Source organism: Mytilus trossulus, chromosome 1, assembly GCF_036588685.1.
Source record: "Mytilus trossulus isolate FHL-02 chromosome 1, PNRI_Mtr1.1.1.hap1, whole genome shotgun sequence".
Classification (NCBI taxonomy): Eukaryota; Metazoa; Mollusca; class Bivalvia; order Mytilida; family Mytilidae; genus Mytilus; species Mytilus trossulus.
The window spans coordinates 55,936,506-55,955,274 of NC_086373.1; the positions used below are offsets into that span (position 1 = coordinate 55,936,506).

The following is an 18,769-nucleotide window of genomic DNA, read 5'->3' on the forward strand; positions in this document are numbered from 1 at the left end:
GAAACCAGCAGTACAAAATACACAATATAGAAAATATAACACAAGAGTAGGTTTCACAAATAAACTTTTGGCCACGGTTGATCATAAGCAAGTGCAGATCCGAACCATGGGTAAAGATGGGAGGGGGCAACTATGTGTCCCCATTCAAAATTATGAATTGATTGCGGTGGTATATTTATATATCTTGAATTAAACTCTATAAAAAAATATCATAAATGTAGTGATGTTTTGTTCATATATACTATGCTCATCAAATATATGTAGACATTTTTTTTCTTTTCATTGCCAAAATTTTATTACTGTCTCTAGTGACTGGTTTACCCCAATACTTCTTCAGGTAGTCTGTTTATACAATATAACATGATGGACAATTTTTTCTTGCCACCTGTCCATTTATCATATTTGACAGTTCGTAATTCTTTATATAAGTGAAGCAAAAACTGTATATCAGAAGAAGAAAAACGTCGAGGTATTTATTGTGGCTGTGCGTTGTTCCAGGGCAGAGGGAAACAAACTATTTTCTGTGGATAAATTAATCGTAAAAAAACCCAGAAATTTACATTTTCTTAACTGTTATACATGCATCTGCCATTAATTGAACTCTGAAAGTGTTTGGTTACAAGTATATTTATCATACAAACCAGTTTGTGTTTACAAGGCGATCGACATTGCTTGAAAGATCATCAATGTCGGACTCTTCGGATGACGAATTTATATCTTCTTCTTGATTATTTTCCACAAGTAACGGCTCAAACTGATACGATCGAATATCTAAACTTTGAGAATTGCCTTGTAAACTGCTGTCAACACCGTCCTTTGTTTAATTACGCAGAAATGCGATGTACTTTGTCCATATTGAGACATTTTCTCAGCTTGTATCCACTGACGCCATCACGACCAAGTGACCGGTATTTCATTAAAAATCAAAGATTACGACAAGCGCTGGATTCTTTGACAATAGAAAGTCATTTTAATGAGGTTTTGACAAGAAAAATTAATTATAATATACTTTTTTTACCAATTTGAATTGATTAATTAAAAAAAAAAAAAAAAAAAAATTGTGTCACGTCTCCTTTAACATTTGCAGTGTATCTTATACTGATCTAATCACAAACTAATACATGTAAACTAAGATGAGTTTCATAGTAATTAGACTGGGACTGAGGGTTGAGGCCAAACATTCTCCATGGAAATGAGATGTGCCAATGCTTATACAACTGAATACCAATTAATATTGGCCTACCACTAATGGTTCCCCTTGAATTGACCTAATCACATGCTAATACATGATAACTCAGAAAAATTTTCAAAGTCAATAGGCCATGAATAAGGGGGTGGAGCCAAATTATCTCATTTGAAATGAATATCAACGACCCACTACTTGTGTTTCCCCATAAACTGACCTAATCACAAACTTATACATGTAAAATAAGCAAAAGTTTTGAAGTCAATAGACCATGACTGAGGGGTCAGGGCCAAATAATCTCCACGGAAGTGAGATGTGCTAATGCTTATACAACTGCATACCAAATATGATTGACCTACCACTTGTGGTTCACCATAAACTAGACCTAATCACAAACTAATACATTGTTGACGCCACCGCCGCAGGAAACAGCATACCTATGTCTTGTTTTTTGACTCTGTCAAGGCGGGACAATAATAAATCATTCTAAAGGTAACAGGCTTATAATTTAGTATGCCAGACACTACTTTTGTCTTCAAAAGACTCACCTATTAAAAGTTAAATATATCAGTTAAAATTAAGTTCAAAGTTGAAAAGCATTGAAGACCCAAAAATGAATATAATGAAGTGACCTCATAACTTTTAATTTAAAGGTCAGTTTATATTAAAGAAAGTTTAATAAAGCTCATCTATTAATCTTAAATAGACAGCATTAGTCATAAATACTACTTACTCTCACTCCATGAAATATAACAGGGAAATGTTTTGTAGGTAACATGGACCAGTTACATAGTCTGTGTATCAGATGTTTATCTGCCTTCACCAGGAGTTCTTCATGATAAAATAACTCTGATGGTAATCCTAGTATGGCTGGATGGGACCGGTAATTTTCAACCAACTTTGTCACCTACAATGAGTAAGAAGAAATACTGTAAACCAACTTATTTTCGCTGATACTTTATTTCGCGTTTAACTCTTTCTTGACCACTTCGCGGCTATTTAATTTCGCGATTATCTGATTTACTTGATGAAGTTTATTGAGGAAAGATCATAGATCGACATTCGCGACGATTTATATTCGCGTTATTTTTCTACTCGCAAAAGTCGTGAAACTAAATCGCTCGCGAAAATAAGTTGGTTTACAGTACTATTTCAGTGGTTCAATTTCATCAGCAGTTCACAATAGAATAAATGTGATGATAACTTAATAGCAAAATGGGACAGACGATTGTCTTGTGGTTTTGTTATCAATTAAGAAAGTGAGTATTATAAATTCAATTATACTTTCCTATATATAATCACTAATATATTTGTTGCTAGTTAGTTTTTATACTTGAATAATCTTAGGCACTATTTTAAACTCTGTAATGTCGTAACATATTCTATAGAGAATAATACATGGCAAAATCCGTATCATATGTCGTATCATCCCGAGACATCAATATCAGCCCGAGGGCCTTTAGGCCCGAGTGATGATATTGGTCGAGGGTGATACGGCATGTGATACAGATTTTGCCATGTATTATACGCTTTATCATATATTTCTACAGAAAAGTCTTATATTTTAAGAACTGTTTTCTGATCCATAGCACTGGGTTACCTTCAGTTCTGCTTTTGTCTTGTTTCAAAGCAATAACTGCTCAATTATTTATACGAAGCACTTAGGTTACCTTACAGTCTGTTGTTTTGAAAATATTTTGTTTACTATTGTATATATTTGAGTGTTTTGTATTTTTTATAGTTGCATTTAGTGTACCAAAAAATATGCTTTAAAAACTTGATGTTCGTGACGTCACATACAATATGAAAACTTGATGTTCGTGAAGTTACATACCAAACAATGACGTCATTCCAAAAAAAATGCCTATTTTAAGAAAAAAAATCTTTAGCAAAAAAAAACCCAAAAAAATTGACTAGTTAAAAAAAAAAAAAAAAAAAAAAAAAAGGTATGCGATACGGGTTTTACCATGCGATACGGGGTATGCGATACGGGTTTAGCCATGCGATACGGGGTAGGCGATACAGGGTAGGTGATACAGACTGGAAAACAGAACCTTTATTAGATATACAAAATAGCTGTATTTTGTACTAAATATATGATAAATAACAATATTCTATTTATAAGGTCTAGGACTACGCCACTAGTGCTGAGTACTAGAACTTTATTTTTAAATCCAAAGAGAATTTTTCTGAAGTTTTATAGCATTTTGTTTTTAAATATGTAAATTGATTCTTTTTGCACCACAAAATGGTTGACCAGAAAGCAAGATAGAGATAGATTTAGTTTGGTACTGAGAATGTTTACCTTTTAGTGTTGTAACATACATGATAAACATTTACAGTCTTACCTTTAATATTTTCTTTGTACATAAATAAAGAATGTAATGCATTGTAATATCTATAATAGTAAAACATTGCTTTTAAAGTGTAAGACTTCTGTTACATCCCTTTAACTCCATTGGATAATTGTCTGATAGGCAATCATACTACATCTCCTTTTTCTTTCAATATTATTATATACTCACCAACAAAGGATCATAGCACCCATGATCAGCAAACATGGCTTCATTCCTATCATACAATGGTCTGCTCATCAACCTTTCTAGAAATGATAATTCTAGGCCGTATTCTTTGGAATATTTTGATCTCAATACTGGTCCTAGTTGCATGGGATCACCTGCTAGGACAACCTAAAATTATAAAAACATTTAAACATTAAATGGAGCCATTTCTCATCATATAACAAATTTTGTTTACATTTCTAACAAAACATTCATCATTTCTTTTGGAAACAATTTTTAAAATGACTTGAATGATCTCAACTGCAGGAACAGAACCTATATATTTAAGGTGGTACCTAACACTACAGGGAGATAACTCTGTAAAATCAGCTAAACGTTTTAATAACGTTGTGTTGTAAAAGGAATATTAAGCTTCTCAATGATCAAAATTGGTGTTTGTCAAATTGCTATATAACCAGTGTAATTTTTCTGACAAAACGGTTGGTTCAAATGTTTTGAAATTTTTATATTTTTATTAAAGTGTCAAAGTAAATATTTTGACAAAATGTTATGAAAATTAGACGAGCCAAATTAATTTTAGTGAAAGTGTTGGGTACCACCTTAAGGGCATACAATACAGTTACAGGGGAGGTAATGACGTTGCTAATGTAAATTGTTACTTTTATCACTTCAAACAATGACTTATCTGGAAAAGATTCAGTTTTCGACTGATTTTTATCATTCAAACTTCTTTAACATGAAAGCAAGTTTATGGACCCCTCTTTTTTAAAATGCCATTTGGTTTGATTGCACAAGAAGATTATGTGTGCCAATTTTCCTGAAAACGTCAATAGTGCAATTTATTTTAATTTGTTAAATATACAGCAAAAATTTATGTTTTTTTTTCTACATTCTTGAACATTTGATAAATATGAGTTATTTGAAAAAAAAATTTGCACAAATTTAAAGGACATTTATATAAAACAGAATTTACAAATAATTTTTAACAAAAAGCAGCTTGTGTTTACCTTTTAAAACAAAAAAATATGTATTTCTGTCGAAAGAAATACGTCCACAAATCCGAAAAAATGTTGAGCAAACATATAAAATGTAGACCTCATTTTACTAAAAAAAGTAGCGAATGAAGGTATATTTTTTATTACATATTTGATTTAAACAGGCAAAAAATAGCCTATATGCAAATTGTCAACAAAATTTCAAAACTGCATCTTATGCCCTTAACGTTTAAGTAAACAAGGCACGATAATTTGGCATATTTCGGAAAATAATTTGAAATTAGGGAATATATCCCCCTCATACAAAGCTCTAATTTCTTGCTTTGTCTATACATATTGTCCTGTTTTGTTAATAAGTTTCATTTTTGCAAACATTTTGACCTAGAGCATCACTGATTGTCATTGTTTGACAATGCACATCTAGTGCAGAAAAAAAATTATACCTTTAAAGTTATTACTCTCTTCTTACCTGACCAGTTTCATCACCAATTAAACATGCTGATATTAGACACTCTGGTTCTGTAGCTTGTCCTGCCTGAAATAATAAAGAATAATTCCAAATAATCAGTATATAAAGTTACATTCTTTTGTTAATTCTTAATAGTGAGATTTTCAAAAGAAACTTTATATGAAGTATAGTCCATTCCAGTTATTTACATAGCCTTATTGCACAAATTATGCAATTAAGCAGTTTGCTTATATCCAAAATTCAAATTACAGAGTCAATTAACATTGATAGAAGTAAAGATCAGTAAAAGAAATATATTTTTTTAACCTCACTTGTTTTGTATTTGCAATTCAGTTAAAATGGGACGGGTTATGGGATATTTGCTAGAAGCAAGAGTTGAACATGAGAAAATATAATAATGAGAAGTAAATGCTCTTTTCGAAATTATAAAAAATAAATGTTTGACACATAAAATTCTGCGTCCATATATAAATGCAGAATGCACTGTAATGTTTAACATTAATGCAAATCACCCCAAGCCAAATTACAAGCAAACACATTCAATGGCTTTTTTATAATGAATTTGCATTGGGTTTTTTTTAAAATTCACCCCAAAAAGTGAATATGAAATAATAAAGAAAAAAATAATGCTTTTTAGAAAAATAAACTTACCAAATTGTCTTTTCCGGTAAAAAAATCTTGTCAGTTTTAATGAAGCATACCTAGATGGCGATTATTTTCTATGCATTTAACAGAAAGACCACTTTTTAGGCGATACAGGGTAAGTTAACATTAAATGAATAGGAAATTGTTTTGTGCAGGAGAAAATTAAGCAATTTACCAAATTATGCAATTATTTAAGCGGTATGAGATTAAGTAGAATTGACTGTAAATATAATAATTCAGAATGTTAGTATAATTTGCATGAACATATATTTATAATTACATAGACTGAACTTCTAAAAAAAATTAAAATAAATAAATCATAAAATTTGTTCAAAAGTTTAAAAGATATTATATACATCTATTGTAGCTTATTAACAGTTTTCAAAAAAAAAGTTTGAAAGGAAAGCAATCAGCAAATAGCTTGCATTAGAAAAACTGACATTCGGAGACTTAAAACGTGCAAAATCTGTTATAGTAGACTAGTATAAAAAATTTGTTTAAGTAAAATAATGATAACAAAAAGTGAACTTATACAATTGTTAAACCCCATCATAATCTATCATGTCCACCCCTAAAATATATATGACCATGCTTCTAACACACAGGACATTAAAGTCATAAGAAATCTCACATTAAAAAAAAATATGCATATGTTTTTTATAACTAAATGGATAGTTTGCATTATACAACTTATGTACATATACTTTTTTGCTGAGGAAAATTCTTTAATTTGTCCACATTTAGAAGAAGTTTACTTATTTTTAATTGCTTGCTTCCAGGAGGCAATTCGCCGACATATTTTCCGTATGCATAGTGACCCGAGCGTAACCCTCCTTGTAAAAATCCAGTGATCGCAATACGCATGGATCTGTCATTGAAATAAACAAATATCTGATTATACATGTTAAACACCTGCTCAATACCTATGCTTTTTGTGATTTGTTTACTACAAGGTGACAATCAGTAAAACTCACCTTCAAAACACAGCATTTAATGAGCAGCCATATTTGTTAAATCATAACAAACAGAGAGAAAAAAAATTGATAATTATATGATATATTTGCGAAAATAATGATAAAATCGTGCACAGAGGACTAAGTTTATGATATATACATGCATTGGTTCAAGAATTGTATAAACATTATTTTTCACCACTCACTCGTTTCATATGACTTAAAGATTTATTTTTGAATTAGCTGTTGTTTCCATTTTTTTTTAAATTTATGCAGATTTTTTCTTACTGAGACTATTGGTTTTATCTTTTGAATTGATTCACAATTGCTAATTTTCTTTTGGGTTCCTTATTTTTATTTTAACAAGAAGCACTTATTTAGTGAATTATAAAATTAAATTAAATTAAAAATTAATACCTCATCAATTATGACATGTGTAAAATGTCCTGCTTTGATCCCCAGAGAATACAACACACCAGCTGATACACATGTACACACAACTATCCTGTAGTGTGAGGCAGTGTCAAGATCATCACCCTTCAAACAATATGGCTTCAAACTCTCGGATATAACCTGAAAATGTTTACAATTTTTTTTTTATTCATTTTATACACAGTCTACTTTAAGCAAAAAATTATGGAATGGCCACTAGAGTAATTAGATATAGGAAGATGTGGTGTGAGTGCCAATGAGACAACTCTCCATATAGTCACTTTACTTTTTCTTAAATGAATACAATTGGATCACATGATTAAAAGAAAAACAAAAGTTATGCTGTGACTTCTGTTAACTTTTATTTTTGGGAAACTTCAGAAGCAGTCATATTTTTATTTTTTTTATTTTTATGTTGATATTAGTAAGCCGGCTTTTTGTTGAACAATGTAACTTTATCATTTGAATATTTATGTATAAAAACAAGCTCATAATAAAGTAGTAATACTTTATAAAAAGAGCTGTAGAGTAGGTGGTGCAGATTTGCCATGGACACATTTTCACTGATTTGCTATTTTTTCTTTAAATTTGTGTGCCTTAACACAGTCCTTGCCTACATAGCTATGGTAAAGACTGTTTTAAAAGTTCAAACAGTTGATTTTGTGAAATGGTCATTCTATTTCACTTTTGTCTGTGCACATACCACCTTTATGACCCTCCTCTACAAGTTATTTAAAGCACATTAAGACCATTATCCATTTAATGGTGACAAACCTCTAGATTTCTCTGTCTAGCATTTAATCTGACCATATCTGTTGTCTTTACTTGTCCGCTCTCATGTATTCTCTCAGCCTAAAACAAACAGATAATGTTACTTCATACACTAAAAATAATAACAATCATTGATAGAATTAACAAAGTTTCAAAGATATTTGTAAAGTAGGCATATGAAAATATCAAATAACAAGAATGTGTCCATAGTACATAGATGCCCCATTCACACTATCATTTTCTATGTTCAGTGGACCGTTAAAATGGGGTAAAATCTCCAATTTGGCATTAAAATTAGAACGATCATATTATAGGAAACATGTGTACTAAGTTTCAAGTTGATTGGACTTCAATTCATCAAAAACTACCTCAACCAAAAACTTTAACCTAAGTGGACAGACAGAAGAACAGACGGAAGCACAGACCACAAAACATAAGGCCCATAAATGGAGCATAAAAACTCTTTTTGTATATAAAACTTTTAATATTTTGTCTTCTCAATTGAATATTTTTTCATAAGATTTTTTATAAAACAGCAAATATGTCATGGATATTCAGGGTAAACCTAGATAAAATCTATAATATAAGAAGATAAATGCAAATTTATATTTCTTGGGTTTCACAGAAAACATACTGCTTGTTAAGAGAACATAGTACCACCAGGCAGTTTAACCTTACCAATTGCCCCATTACAAATAAGTAATTGAACTGTCAAAAATTCCCTAAAAAACCTAAACACTTGATCTGATATATAATTCAAAATAAAGTTCTATAAAATTTATTTTACATGTATTCTTAAACATATATTAAATAAATAAAGAGCTGCTGAACCAACGCCTCTTATATATATATTAAATAAGTGTAAACAAAGAAGTGAGTATTAATCTGATTTTAAGACAAAATAACTACTGTGACAGTTCTAACTCACTATGAGGTCAGCTGCACTGTTAGATGGTGTACAAGCCAGAACTCGACTGGACGGAATCTTATGTAAAATCTGTAGAATGCTTTCTACCACTGTCATGGTTTTCCCTGTTCCTACAGTAAGAAATTACAGAACTTCACAACACAAATATTCATATCTGAATTATAATTTATGATAATCTGATCCTAATGTCATCTTTTACTAGTATTATATCATACTCTTTGCTTACAGTTTCAATAAGAGAAGGTTGAGCTGTATCAAAAGTTATCTGATGTCTGAATAAAAAAAAAATCTTTCTTCTTCCAGTTTGAAAGTTTCATTTGTATGACCTCTTTTGTTGCCTTGATGTAAATGAGCCAAAATCATCATGGAGTTTACAGAATTTTATTTTTTCTTAAATTCATACATTTTTACAAACTCTAATCAATTGAAATAAAACGGTTGCAAATATCATAAACCAAGGAAATAGCTGGGTTTTTTAGTGGTCAGTTTGGTGAAAATTGTAATCAGAATCCAACAATATGGCATAAGAGATGCTGATTCACTTACTAAAGGAGAAAACTATGGCATAAGAGATGCTGAGACACTTACTAAAGGAGAAAACTATGGCATAAGAGATGCTGATTCACTTACTAAAGGAGAAAACTATGGCATAAGAGATGCTGAGACACTTACTAAAGGAGAAAACTATGGCATAAGAGATGCTGAGACACTTACTAAAGGAAAAAACTATGGCATAAGAGATGCTGAGACACTTACTAAAGGAGAAAACTATGGCATAAGAGATGCTGAGACACTTACTAAAGGAGAAAACTATGGCATAAGAGATGCTGAGACACTTACTAAAGGAGAAAACTATGGCATAAGAGATGCTGAGACACTTACTAAAGGAGAAAACTATGGCATAAGAGATGCTGAGACACTTACTAAAGGAGAAAACTATGGCATAAGAGATGCTGAGACACTTACTAAAGGAGAAAACTATGGCATAAGAGATGCTGAGACACTTACTAAAGGAGAAAACTATGGCATAAGAGATGCTGAGACACTTACTTAAGGAAAAAACTATGGCATAAGAGATGCTGATTCACTTAAACCTTGTTCAATCCAGTATCTGAGTAAAGCTTACCAGGTGGACCAAATAGTATATAAGGCACTGGTCGACATTGTCCCTCCAATATCCTGATCACAGCTGCTCTTTGTCTGGCATTCAATGATTTATTGTAATAATTGATTTGTTTCTGCTGGCTTTTACTTGGACTAGAATCAAGCGGTTTCACTGTTGCACTCTGGGATAGTGATCTCAACTGTGACATCTTTGGTATGAGAACAGTTGGAAATAGTACTGGAAAAAAAATTGTGGGTGCTGACTTGGCTAAACATTTTCAAAATTGATGGTATGTTTTGAAAATAAATATAAACAATATCATATATGACAATCTATCCTCATTTAAAATTTCTTACCCAAAGGGTAACTGGGGAATAGAAAATGGTCACTTGGTCTTCTTCCGACCGGCAGTAAAACGCTTGCTAAAGTGGGGCGTTCGTTTGGATGTGGGGGATATATCAAGTTCGCAGTTACGTCCTGTCGGAATGGGGACATTAAATCTGATGTCTTGTGTAAAGAGAGTGCCACGTAGGTGGCCTGTTGCAAGGCAAAATTTCTGTCCCTATCCAATATACTCTCATTTTCCAGTGGCAGTCCAAATTTCCCCGACCATCATCCCAGATGGCCTCTATCGTGACAAGACCTACCTATTGTATTTATTGTGAACTTGTTCTCATCCTGAATATGCATGAAATATTTGCCACTGGACGTTAAGCAACACAATCAATCAATCAATTTAAAAATTCTTAATGTGAAACTCAAATATATTTAGTCATGAAAATTTTGTTTTTTTTAAGAATCATCACATGTTTGATCTTGGGTTTTCAATGGACATCTGTCTTGTTGCAATCATACAGCTTATCCTAATTTGTGTATAGAAACCAATGATTTAAAACTCAGAAAGTATTATCAAGTCACTTTCAAACCAAGTATTTTGAATTATTGCAGAAAAAAAGAATTATCAGATGAGGGATGTTTTTTTAGAAACATGGTTACAATTGCTTGCTAAATAAATTTATACTGTGGTTAAGTTTTTAATATATATATGTACCATTTTCTCCTAACTGTACAGCAAACTCTGCAGACTGGTGACATCTTCTGACAGGTGCCCTACAATAAGCGATAAATAAATGAATTTTAGGCACCGTACATTGTTGTTATTTTTTTATTTTTCATATCTTAAAATATTCAGAATAGGCTTCTGGTATAAGTATTACTGATATCTTCATACAATTTAGTTTTGGATGTATGTAGCACAACTTCTGATATGCTGAATGTTTACTATTAGGTCAAAGGCATAATTTTGTCATGTGACTGCGATATCAATAAATGTTTTTTTTCAAAATACTTCTTAAAAATGGAACTTAAAATTAAATTATAAGGAATGACTGTAATATTTTTTCTGTCTTCGAAATAACCTCTTTTAAATAAACAGCAACATAGGTAATGTAATGTTCACCACTTTTGTGATGTTATTTCTTCATAGACAGAAAAAATATTAGTCATTCCTTTAATATACGTCTCAGGTAAACCACAGATTTTAAATCTCTTTAAATCTTAACGTTCAATTTCAATTGTTTTATAGTTGGTGTTTAACACCCCTTTCAGCAAATTTACTTATAACATGGTGGTCAGTTATTGGAGATTGAAGCTAGAGTAGCCAAGAGAACAACTGACCATCAGAGTTCAAATTAATTGCTATAAATCCACAAAATGGTCACACTATTTCAAAAGTATAGTTAACTTGTCTTGTCCATTAAGAGACAATAAGAAAAAAAAATCTGTTTTCTTGTGGTTCTAAAAATAACTCCTACCTATTAAATGTAAACATGACATCATAATCTTTTCCTGTGTAGTAGTCTTGGAATGTCTTGTTGAACTTCATAAGAACTTCATCTTTCAGTAACTGAAACCAAAATGAGAATTCAATGAATCCTGATCTCTGCTTGTAAATTGATAAAAAAAATATACACTTTTAATGTGAATATCATTTAGGTCAAAGTCTGTAAATTATTTTATCTCTGAGGATATGGAAGTCAAATAGACAATATTTTGCATTCATTAACCATTTTTATGCGTTAACTGTCATTTACTAGCAGTAAAACCAACAAAAAGGGTACATTTAAAACAAAAACTACAATGTTTTAGAAATGTATATATATTGTAGAGCCCAGGTGGTCATGTGGTCTAGCGGGACGGCTGCAGTGCAGGCAATTTGGTGTCACGATATCACAGTAGCATGGGTTCGAATCCCGGCGAGGGAAAAACCTAAAATTTGCGAAAGCAAATTTACAGATCTAACATTGTTGGGTTGATGTTTAATCAAGTTTTATATATCATGTTTATATAGTATTTAATTTTGCAATCAGAAATGTTTGAAATACATTCAATTTCAGGGGAATATTTGGCTCAAAACTGCAACATTTCATCTCAGTTGAAAACGACATAATAGACAGCGGCCCCATGAGCACATGATACGCCCGTTGTCTTGTGTGTTATTTTTTATGCATTAATCATAAAAAATTTCTGACATACAGTGTGACATGTGAAAAAAAACACTTTTTTTACAAAAAACTCAATAACTCTAAAATGACTTTTGAATCATCACCACAAGGTAAACAGATCTTTAAAGATTAATATAACTAAGAAGTGTTTAATGTTTAAGCAATAATCACATTTTTTTTATATACTGTGGGACATGTGAACCACTCCCCCTTTTTTTAACAAAAAACTCAATATCTCTAAAATTAAATTTTGAAACAAAACCAAAAAGTATACAGATCTTAAGATTAATGTAACTAAGAAGTTAGTCACATTTTTAACCAATAATCATAAATCGTTTTTTAGATAAGGTGCAACATGTGAAAAAAACAACTTTTTTTAACAAAATACTCAATAACTCAAAAGTAAAATTTTGAATCACCACCAAAAAGTATACAGATCTTTAGATTTATATAACTAAGAGGTGTGTAAAGTTTTGAGATATGGCACGATATGTGAAAAAAACAGACCATTGCTTTAGTTACAAATTCCCATAACTCAAAAAGTATACAGATCGTTTGACCATCATAAGAAACAACTATGTTAAGTTTCATGAAATTTGGACAAGTTATTCTCAAGTTACGGTGCAAGATGTTTACGCCGGACAGACAAAACGGACAAACAGACATTTGTATACCATAATACGTCCTGTCAAAATTTTGACAAGTGTATAAAAATAGGGGGGAAAAAAAGTATATTTATACTAGTATCTTTGGTTCATGAAGTGTCAATGTTATTTAGCAAGGTTTCCATTTCATCATTCCTGGAACCACAAGTCCTTACTTTTAAATCATAACCAGTTAACATAAATCATCATAACCACTTAAATCCACCAATATGAGGTTCAATATTTCTCATGCCTATAAATGGTCCTTACCTCATGAACACATCCCTCATAACATGGACCATCAGGATCACCTGGGTCTGTCAGCATAACTCTGTCACCAATTAGGACTGAAGGTCTTCCCTCAGCTAGGCCTGGTACCTTCAATCCCAAATATTCTCCTATTCTTCTCATACAAACCTAAAAATAAAGAATACAAGAATGTGTCCAAAGTACATGGATGCCCCCCTCACACTATCATTTTCTATGTTCAATAGACCTTGAAATTGGGTAAAAAATCTAATTTGGCATTAAATTAGAAAGATCATACCATAGGGAACATGTGTACTAAGTTTCATGTAGATTGGACTTCAGCTTCATCAAAAACTACCTTGACCAAAAACTTTAAGCTGAAACTCGCACTTTCATTTTCTATGTTCAGTGGACCATGAAATTGAGATCAAAAGATTGATTTGGCGATAAAATTAGAAAGATCATATCAAAAGCAACATGTGTACTAAGTTTCAAGTTGCTTGGACTTTAGCTTCATCAAAAACTACCTTGACCAAAAACTTTAAGCTGGATTAGGACGGAAGGACGAACAGACGAACGAAAACGAACGGACGCACAGACCAGAAAACATAATGTCCCTCTACTATTGTAGTTGGGGCATAAAAATACATTCTGAAGGTATCATAATTTAAAAGAATTGACAGTGTATCTTTTGAATATGGAACCGTTATAACAGTAAATAGTGTATCATGTTGATATATACATTTTTGTATATGTCTTTTCTAATTTACTGCAACCTTGGAAAAAATACTTTTATCTATCATGTTTCTAAAATGATGATTAAGATTAAAATTCCTTGAGGTCATTTAAATTTTTGTTAGCATAATGTGTCCTCTGTCTTGTTCAACATCTCAGCCCTTTTATATTTACAGGTATTAAGTAAAGAAAAGAGTAAGGGACATAGCAAATACAATTAAACAACAATGTATGTCTAATAGGGAATTTGAAAATTACCTAAGGAACTAAAAGAATTATCCAAGCAAGAACTTTTTTTTTTAATTCTTCTCATTGGCACTCATACCACATTGTCTTACATCTAATTAATATGGCTTTTGGGCAAATCACTGTGCTTCAAGAGCTTTACTTTTATAAATCAATCATGGATTTTATTTTGTTTGGCAAAATGCATTATATCTCTTCAAATATATCACTAATTAACTTACCCTTTCCAAATCAAACTCCCTTATATCAATCTCCATCTGTATTTCTTCTAAGTGAATCAGTGTATCAAACTTCTGGGTATAGTTCTCAAAAGTTAGCTCCTAAAACAAATAATAAAAAATTACAAATAAAAGAAGAATAAGTCTAAGAAATCAACTGAAAATGGCAGACGGAAGGACTAACAAACCGAAGGTCAAGGATAACACTTAATGCAGCCTTTGCCTAGCAGTGGGGGCATAAAAAAAGATATAATTGAATTACTAGGCTTACATTTAGACAGAGCATGTCGAGTGAGCTACATTATTAGTCTGGTATATCATTGGTGAGTTTTAATATAATTTTCTCTTCATCATAACAACCTACACTATTAATAATAAGTTAGGTTGTGTAAGGGTTAAAACAGCATAGATTTTTTTTCTTTTTAATGTATAAAATGTGCAGAAGTTACAGTAATTTGAATGAAAAAGAACATACTGAGTAAAGAAGGGATCATTAAGAAATTTTGATTTTCATAGTTATCAAAAAAAATTGATAGAAGTTAATAAAACAGCTACACAATTTTCAATGCCTATATAACAAATCTAGGTTTTTTATACCAACTGCTTTCTTATTAGAGGCTAAAAGATGAAATAATTTAATACAAGATTGTCTGAATGTTTTAAACATGTACCAGAGTATTATAAAATTCAACAAAAAAAAAGCAATCAAATGACAAAGCGTTTCCAATATTCACAAAAGCATTTGTGGTATTTAATTTATTACAGAACTGCACAAATATTCTGAAATTTTAACATAATATTTTAAAAGATACATTTCATTTGTTCTGTATTCCCAAAAAGTTTTCCTGTATTTGTTGATAAAGGCTAGCATATTTACCTCTGTAAGAACTGGATAGTGGTCTACTAAATAATCATTCTCCATAATACATTCTCTAAGAGGTGTAGGGACAGGGTACTGTTTCAGTTTGTTTGGTAAAAACTTCCTTTTTGCAAATTTGCTAGAAAAAAATATGGAAAATCATTTTCCTGTTGCTAAATGTCAGATCTTTTTATTATAAAAAAAATTGAAAAAATAATTCTACTTTAGAAATAACAATTGTTTAAACTATGAAGTCAAAATTAAACAGTAAATCTGGTAAGAATCATATGTCATCTTTGTTATAAGTATTGCATCACCACCAAACACATAATGATAATATAAATACAACTATACCTATTACTGCTTGGCCTTTCTCCTGATATTCTCCAAGTCTCAGCAGACCTAGATGAAGTCTTGTACCTATTGAAAGCTTCACTCCTGGTACCAGTATAAGAACCAGTATGGTTCACCATAGACATGTAAGGATCTATTACTTCTGCGGTGAGATATCGTCCTATCTTGAAATCATCAAATACTATAACTAGTAGTTGTTTCTCATGTCCATGTGCTCTAAATATAAAAAACCAAAACAATTTTTGAAAAGTTGTTTTAATGCTTAGCTTGTCCAAACTAGAGGTTCTAAAGAGCCTGTGTCGCTCACCTTGGTCTATGTGAATATTAAACAAAGGACACAGATGGATTCATGACAAAATTGTGTTTTGGTGATGGTGACGTGTTTGTACATCTTATTTTACTGAACATTCTTGCTGCTTACAATTATCTCTATCTATAATTAACTTGGCCCAGTAGTTTCAAAGGAGAAGATTTTTGTAAAATTACTTAAAGATTTACGAAAAATGGTTAAAAATTTATTATAACATGTATAAAGGGCAATAACTCCTAAAGGGGTCAACTGACCATTTTGGTCATGTTGACTTATTTGTGGATCTTACTTTGCCGACATTTATTGCTTTTTACAGTTTATCTCAATCTATATTAATATTCAAGATAATATAAAAAAACAGCAAAATTTCCTTAAAATGACCAATTCTGGGGCAGCAACCCAACAACAGGTTGTCCAATTCATCTGAAAATTTCAGGGCAGATAGATCTTCACCTGATAAACAATTTTACTTCATGTCAGATTTGCTTTAAATGCTTTGGTTTTTGAGTTATAAGCCAAAAACTGAATTTTACACCTATGTTCTATTTTTAGCCGTGGTGGCCATCTTGGTTGGTTGGCCGGGTGCGCCACATATTTTTGAAACTAGATACCAAATGATGATTGTGGCCAAGTTTGCTTTAATTTGGCCAGGTAGTTTCAGAGGAAAAGATTTTTGAAAAGATTACTAAGATTTATGAAAAATGGTTAAAAATTGACTATAGAGGGCAATAACTCCTAAAGGGGTCAACTGACCATTTCAGTCATGTTGACTTATTTGTAAATCTTACTTTGCTGAACATTATTGCTGTTTACAGTTTATCTCTATCTATAATAATATTCAAGATAATAACCAAAAACAGCAAAATTTCCTAAAAATTACCAATTCATGGGGCAGCAACCCAACAACGGGTTGTCCAATTCATCTGAAAATTTCAGGGCAGATAGAAATTGACCTAGTGAACAATTTCACGCCTTGTCAGATTTGCTCCAAATGCTTTGGTTTTTGAGTTATAAGCAAAAAACTGCATTTTACCCTTATGTTCTATTTTTAGCTGTGGCGGCCATCATGGTTGGTTGACCGGGTCATCGGACATATTCTTTAAACAAGATACCCCAATGATGATTGTGGCCAAGTTTGGTTAAATTTGGCCCAGTAGTTTCAGAGGAGAAGATTTTTGTAAAAGTTAACGATGGACGACAACGGACGATGGACGCCAAGTGATGAGAAAAGCTCACTTGGCCTTTTAGTCCAGGTGAGCTAAAAAGACATTGGGAAATGTTTACCAGTAAACATGGTAAACAAATTGGTAAATGAGGAAATCTTGTATATCTAAATATCTAACCAAATGCACCATTGAACTGTTTTCAAAATTCTGGGAGGTCTTATTTAAAAAAAAAAATCTCCATTAAAAAACTATAGTCCAGAAAACACAAAATACTAAATAGGTCATATAAGTGTTATAGGAAAATTCTTGCAAAAGAAAAAAAATAATTTAAGACTAAGATCATTAAAAGAAATTATCAGCCCTTGCTTCAGGCCAATATCATAAGTATAACTGACACAGAACCTATAAGTCAAATAAGTAGGGAAATTGCAAACTGTAAGGTTACTATTATTACTTTCTTATGTTCAAGGCATTTTCCTTTCAAAGGAAACATTTATTTATTTTTTGTGGTTAAATGAAGTATAATATATTATGTCCAAAACATTTTGCAACTCTTTTAAACCTTAAATATAACATATTTTTAATTTGAAAGATTATAACTAATCTCAATGGAAAGTTTATTTTTTCTTAAAATTGTCAAAGGTAAAAAAAAATGTTAATATTGTTTTGATAATTCTCAATATCAATGAGATTTCTGTACAAAATACATTATTTCAATTAAGCCACAGCAATTAATACTCCATTAATTAGATCACCTCAATCACACCTTTGCCAATTAGTATATTCTTTGATGATTTAAGTAAAATAAACAAAATATAAAAACATGTAAAAACTTAATTATGTTTTTACAGTCTATTGAATATGTTACTATTTTCGTAAATAAGGATGAGACCCAAGCCCAAAAAGCCAAACTAAACAGAGGCACAAGCTCTGAAAATTAAATGTTTGAGACCCCAAGCTCTCCTAAAAGCCATTCCTCATCTATAGGGTATAAACAGAGATTTATCAACATCATGAAACAGTGTACTATTTGTGTCTGAGTTTGCTGCAATTTTTATTTGAAAGCTTAAGTTTATAGTCAACAATAATCTTTATTATAATGGATAGAAGTGAATCCACATTGGCTTTAGTAGATTTTGAACAAACAGAGTTTGATGGTAAGTCACGGTATAATTGATGTTTAGCAAAAAAAAATAATTCTTGTATATAAAAAAACATTCATTTAAGTTTTTTCATTTCCTTTTTATTGGTAAAATCAAAATATTTGGCCAGATTTTCTCAATCACATAGCTGAAAGTTCTGTATTCCTATCAAGTATCTTTCTATTTTTTTTTTATAACAATACAGGTTTTATCATTTTTATAGTGCGTTTATAAAAATGAATATTCTCTTATTTATTAACAAAGATTTCTTGTATGAGCTGAATTCTACTATTGCAATTAAATTTAAGTATCTTAAATTACTTTATTGAAAGCTAT

The 18,769-nt window shown here is 31.2% G+C and overlaps 1 protein-coding gene across 1 annotated transcript in view; it reads right to left on the reverse strand.

Moving 5' to 3' along the window:
- LOC134727778 (RNA helicase Mov10l1-like) overlaps positions 1–18,769 on the reverse strand; it is a 46,677-nt gene that overhangs the window by 17,154 nt on the left and 10,754 nt on the right. The window contains exons 4-16 of the mRNA XM_063592169.1: positions 15,816–16,031; positions 15,480–15,600; positions 14,606–14,704; positions 13,425–13,571; positions 11,821–11,912; positions 11,058–11,116; positions 10,028–10,243; positions 8,902–9,011; positions 7,977–8,054; positions 7,188–7,343; positions 5,173–5,238; positions 3,712–3,876; positions 1,920–2,093 (exon numbers count right to left, since the gene is read on the reverse strand). Of these exons, the coding sequence (XP_063448239.1) occupies positions 1,920–2,093; positions 3,712–3,876; positions 5,173–5,238; positions 7,188–7,343; positions 7,977–8,054; positions 8,902–9,011; positions 10,028–10,243; positions 11,058–11,116; positions 11,821–11,912; positions 13,425–13,571; positions 14,606–14,704; positions 15,480–15,600; positions 15,816–16,031 (1,699 nt within the window). The remainder of the gene's footprint in view (positions 1–1,919; positions 2,094–3,711; positions 3,877–5,172; positions 5,239–7,187; positions 7,344–7,976; positions 8,055–8,901; positions 9,012–10,027; positions 10,244–11,057; positions 11,117–11,820; positions 11,913–13,424; positions 13,572–14,605; positions 14,705–15,479; positions 15,601–15,815; positions 16,032–18,769) is intronic.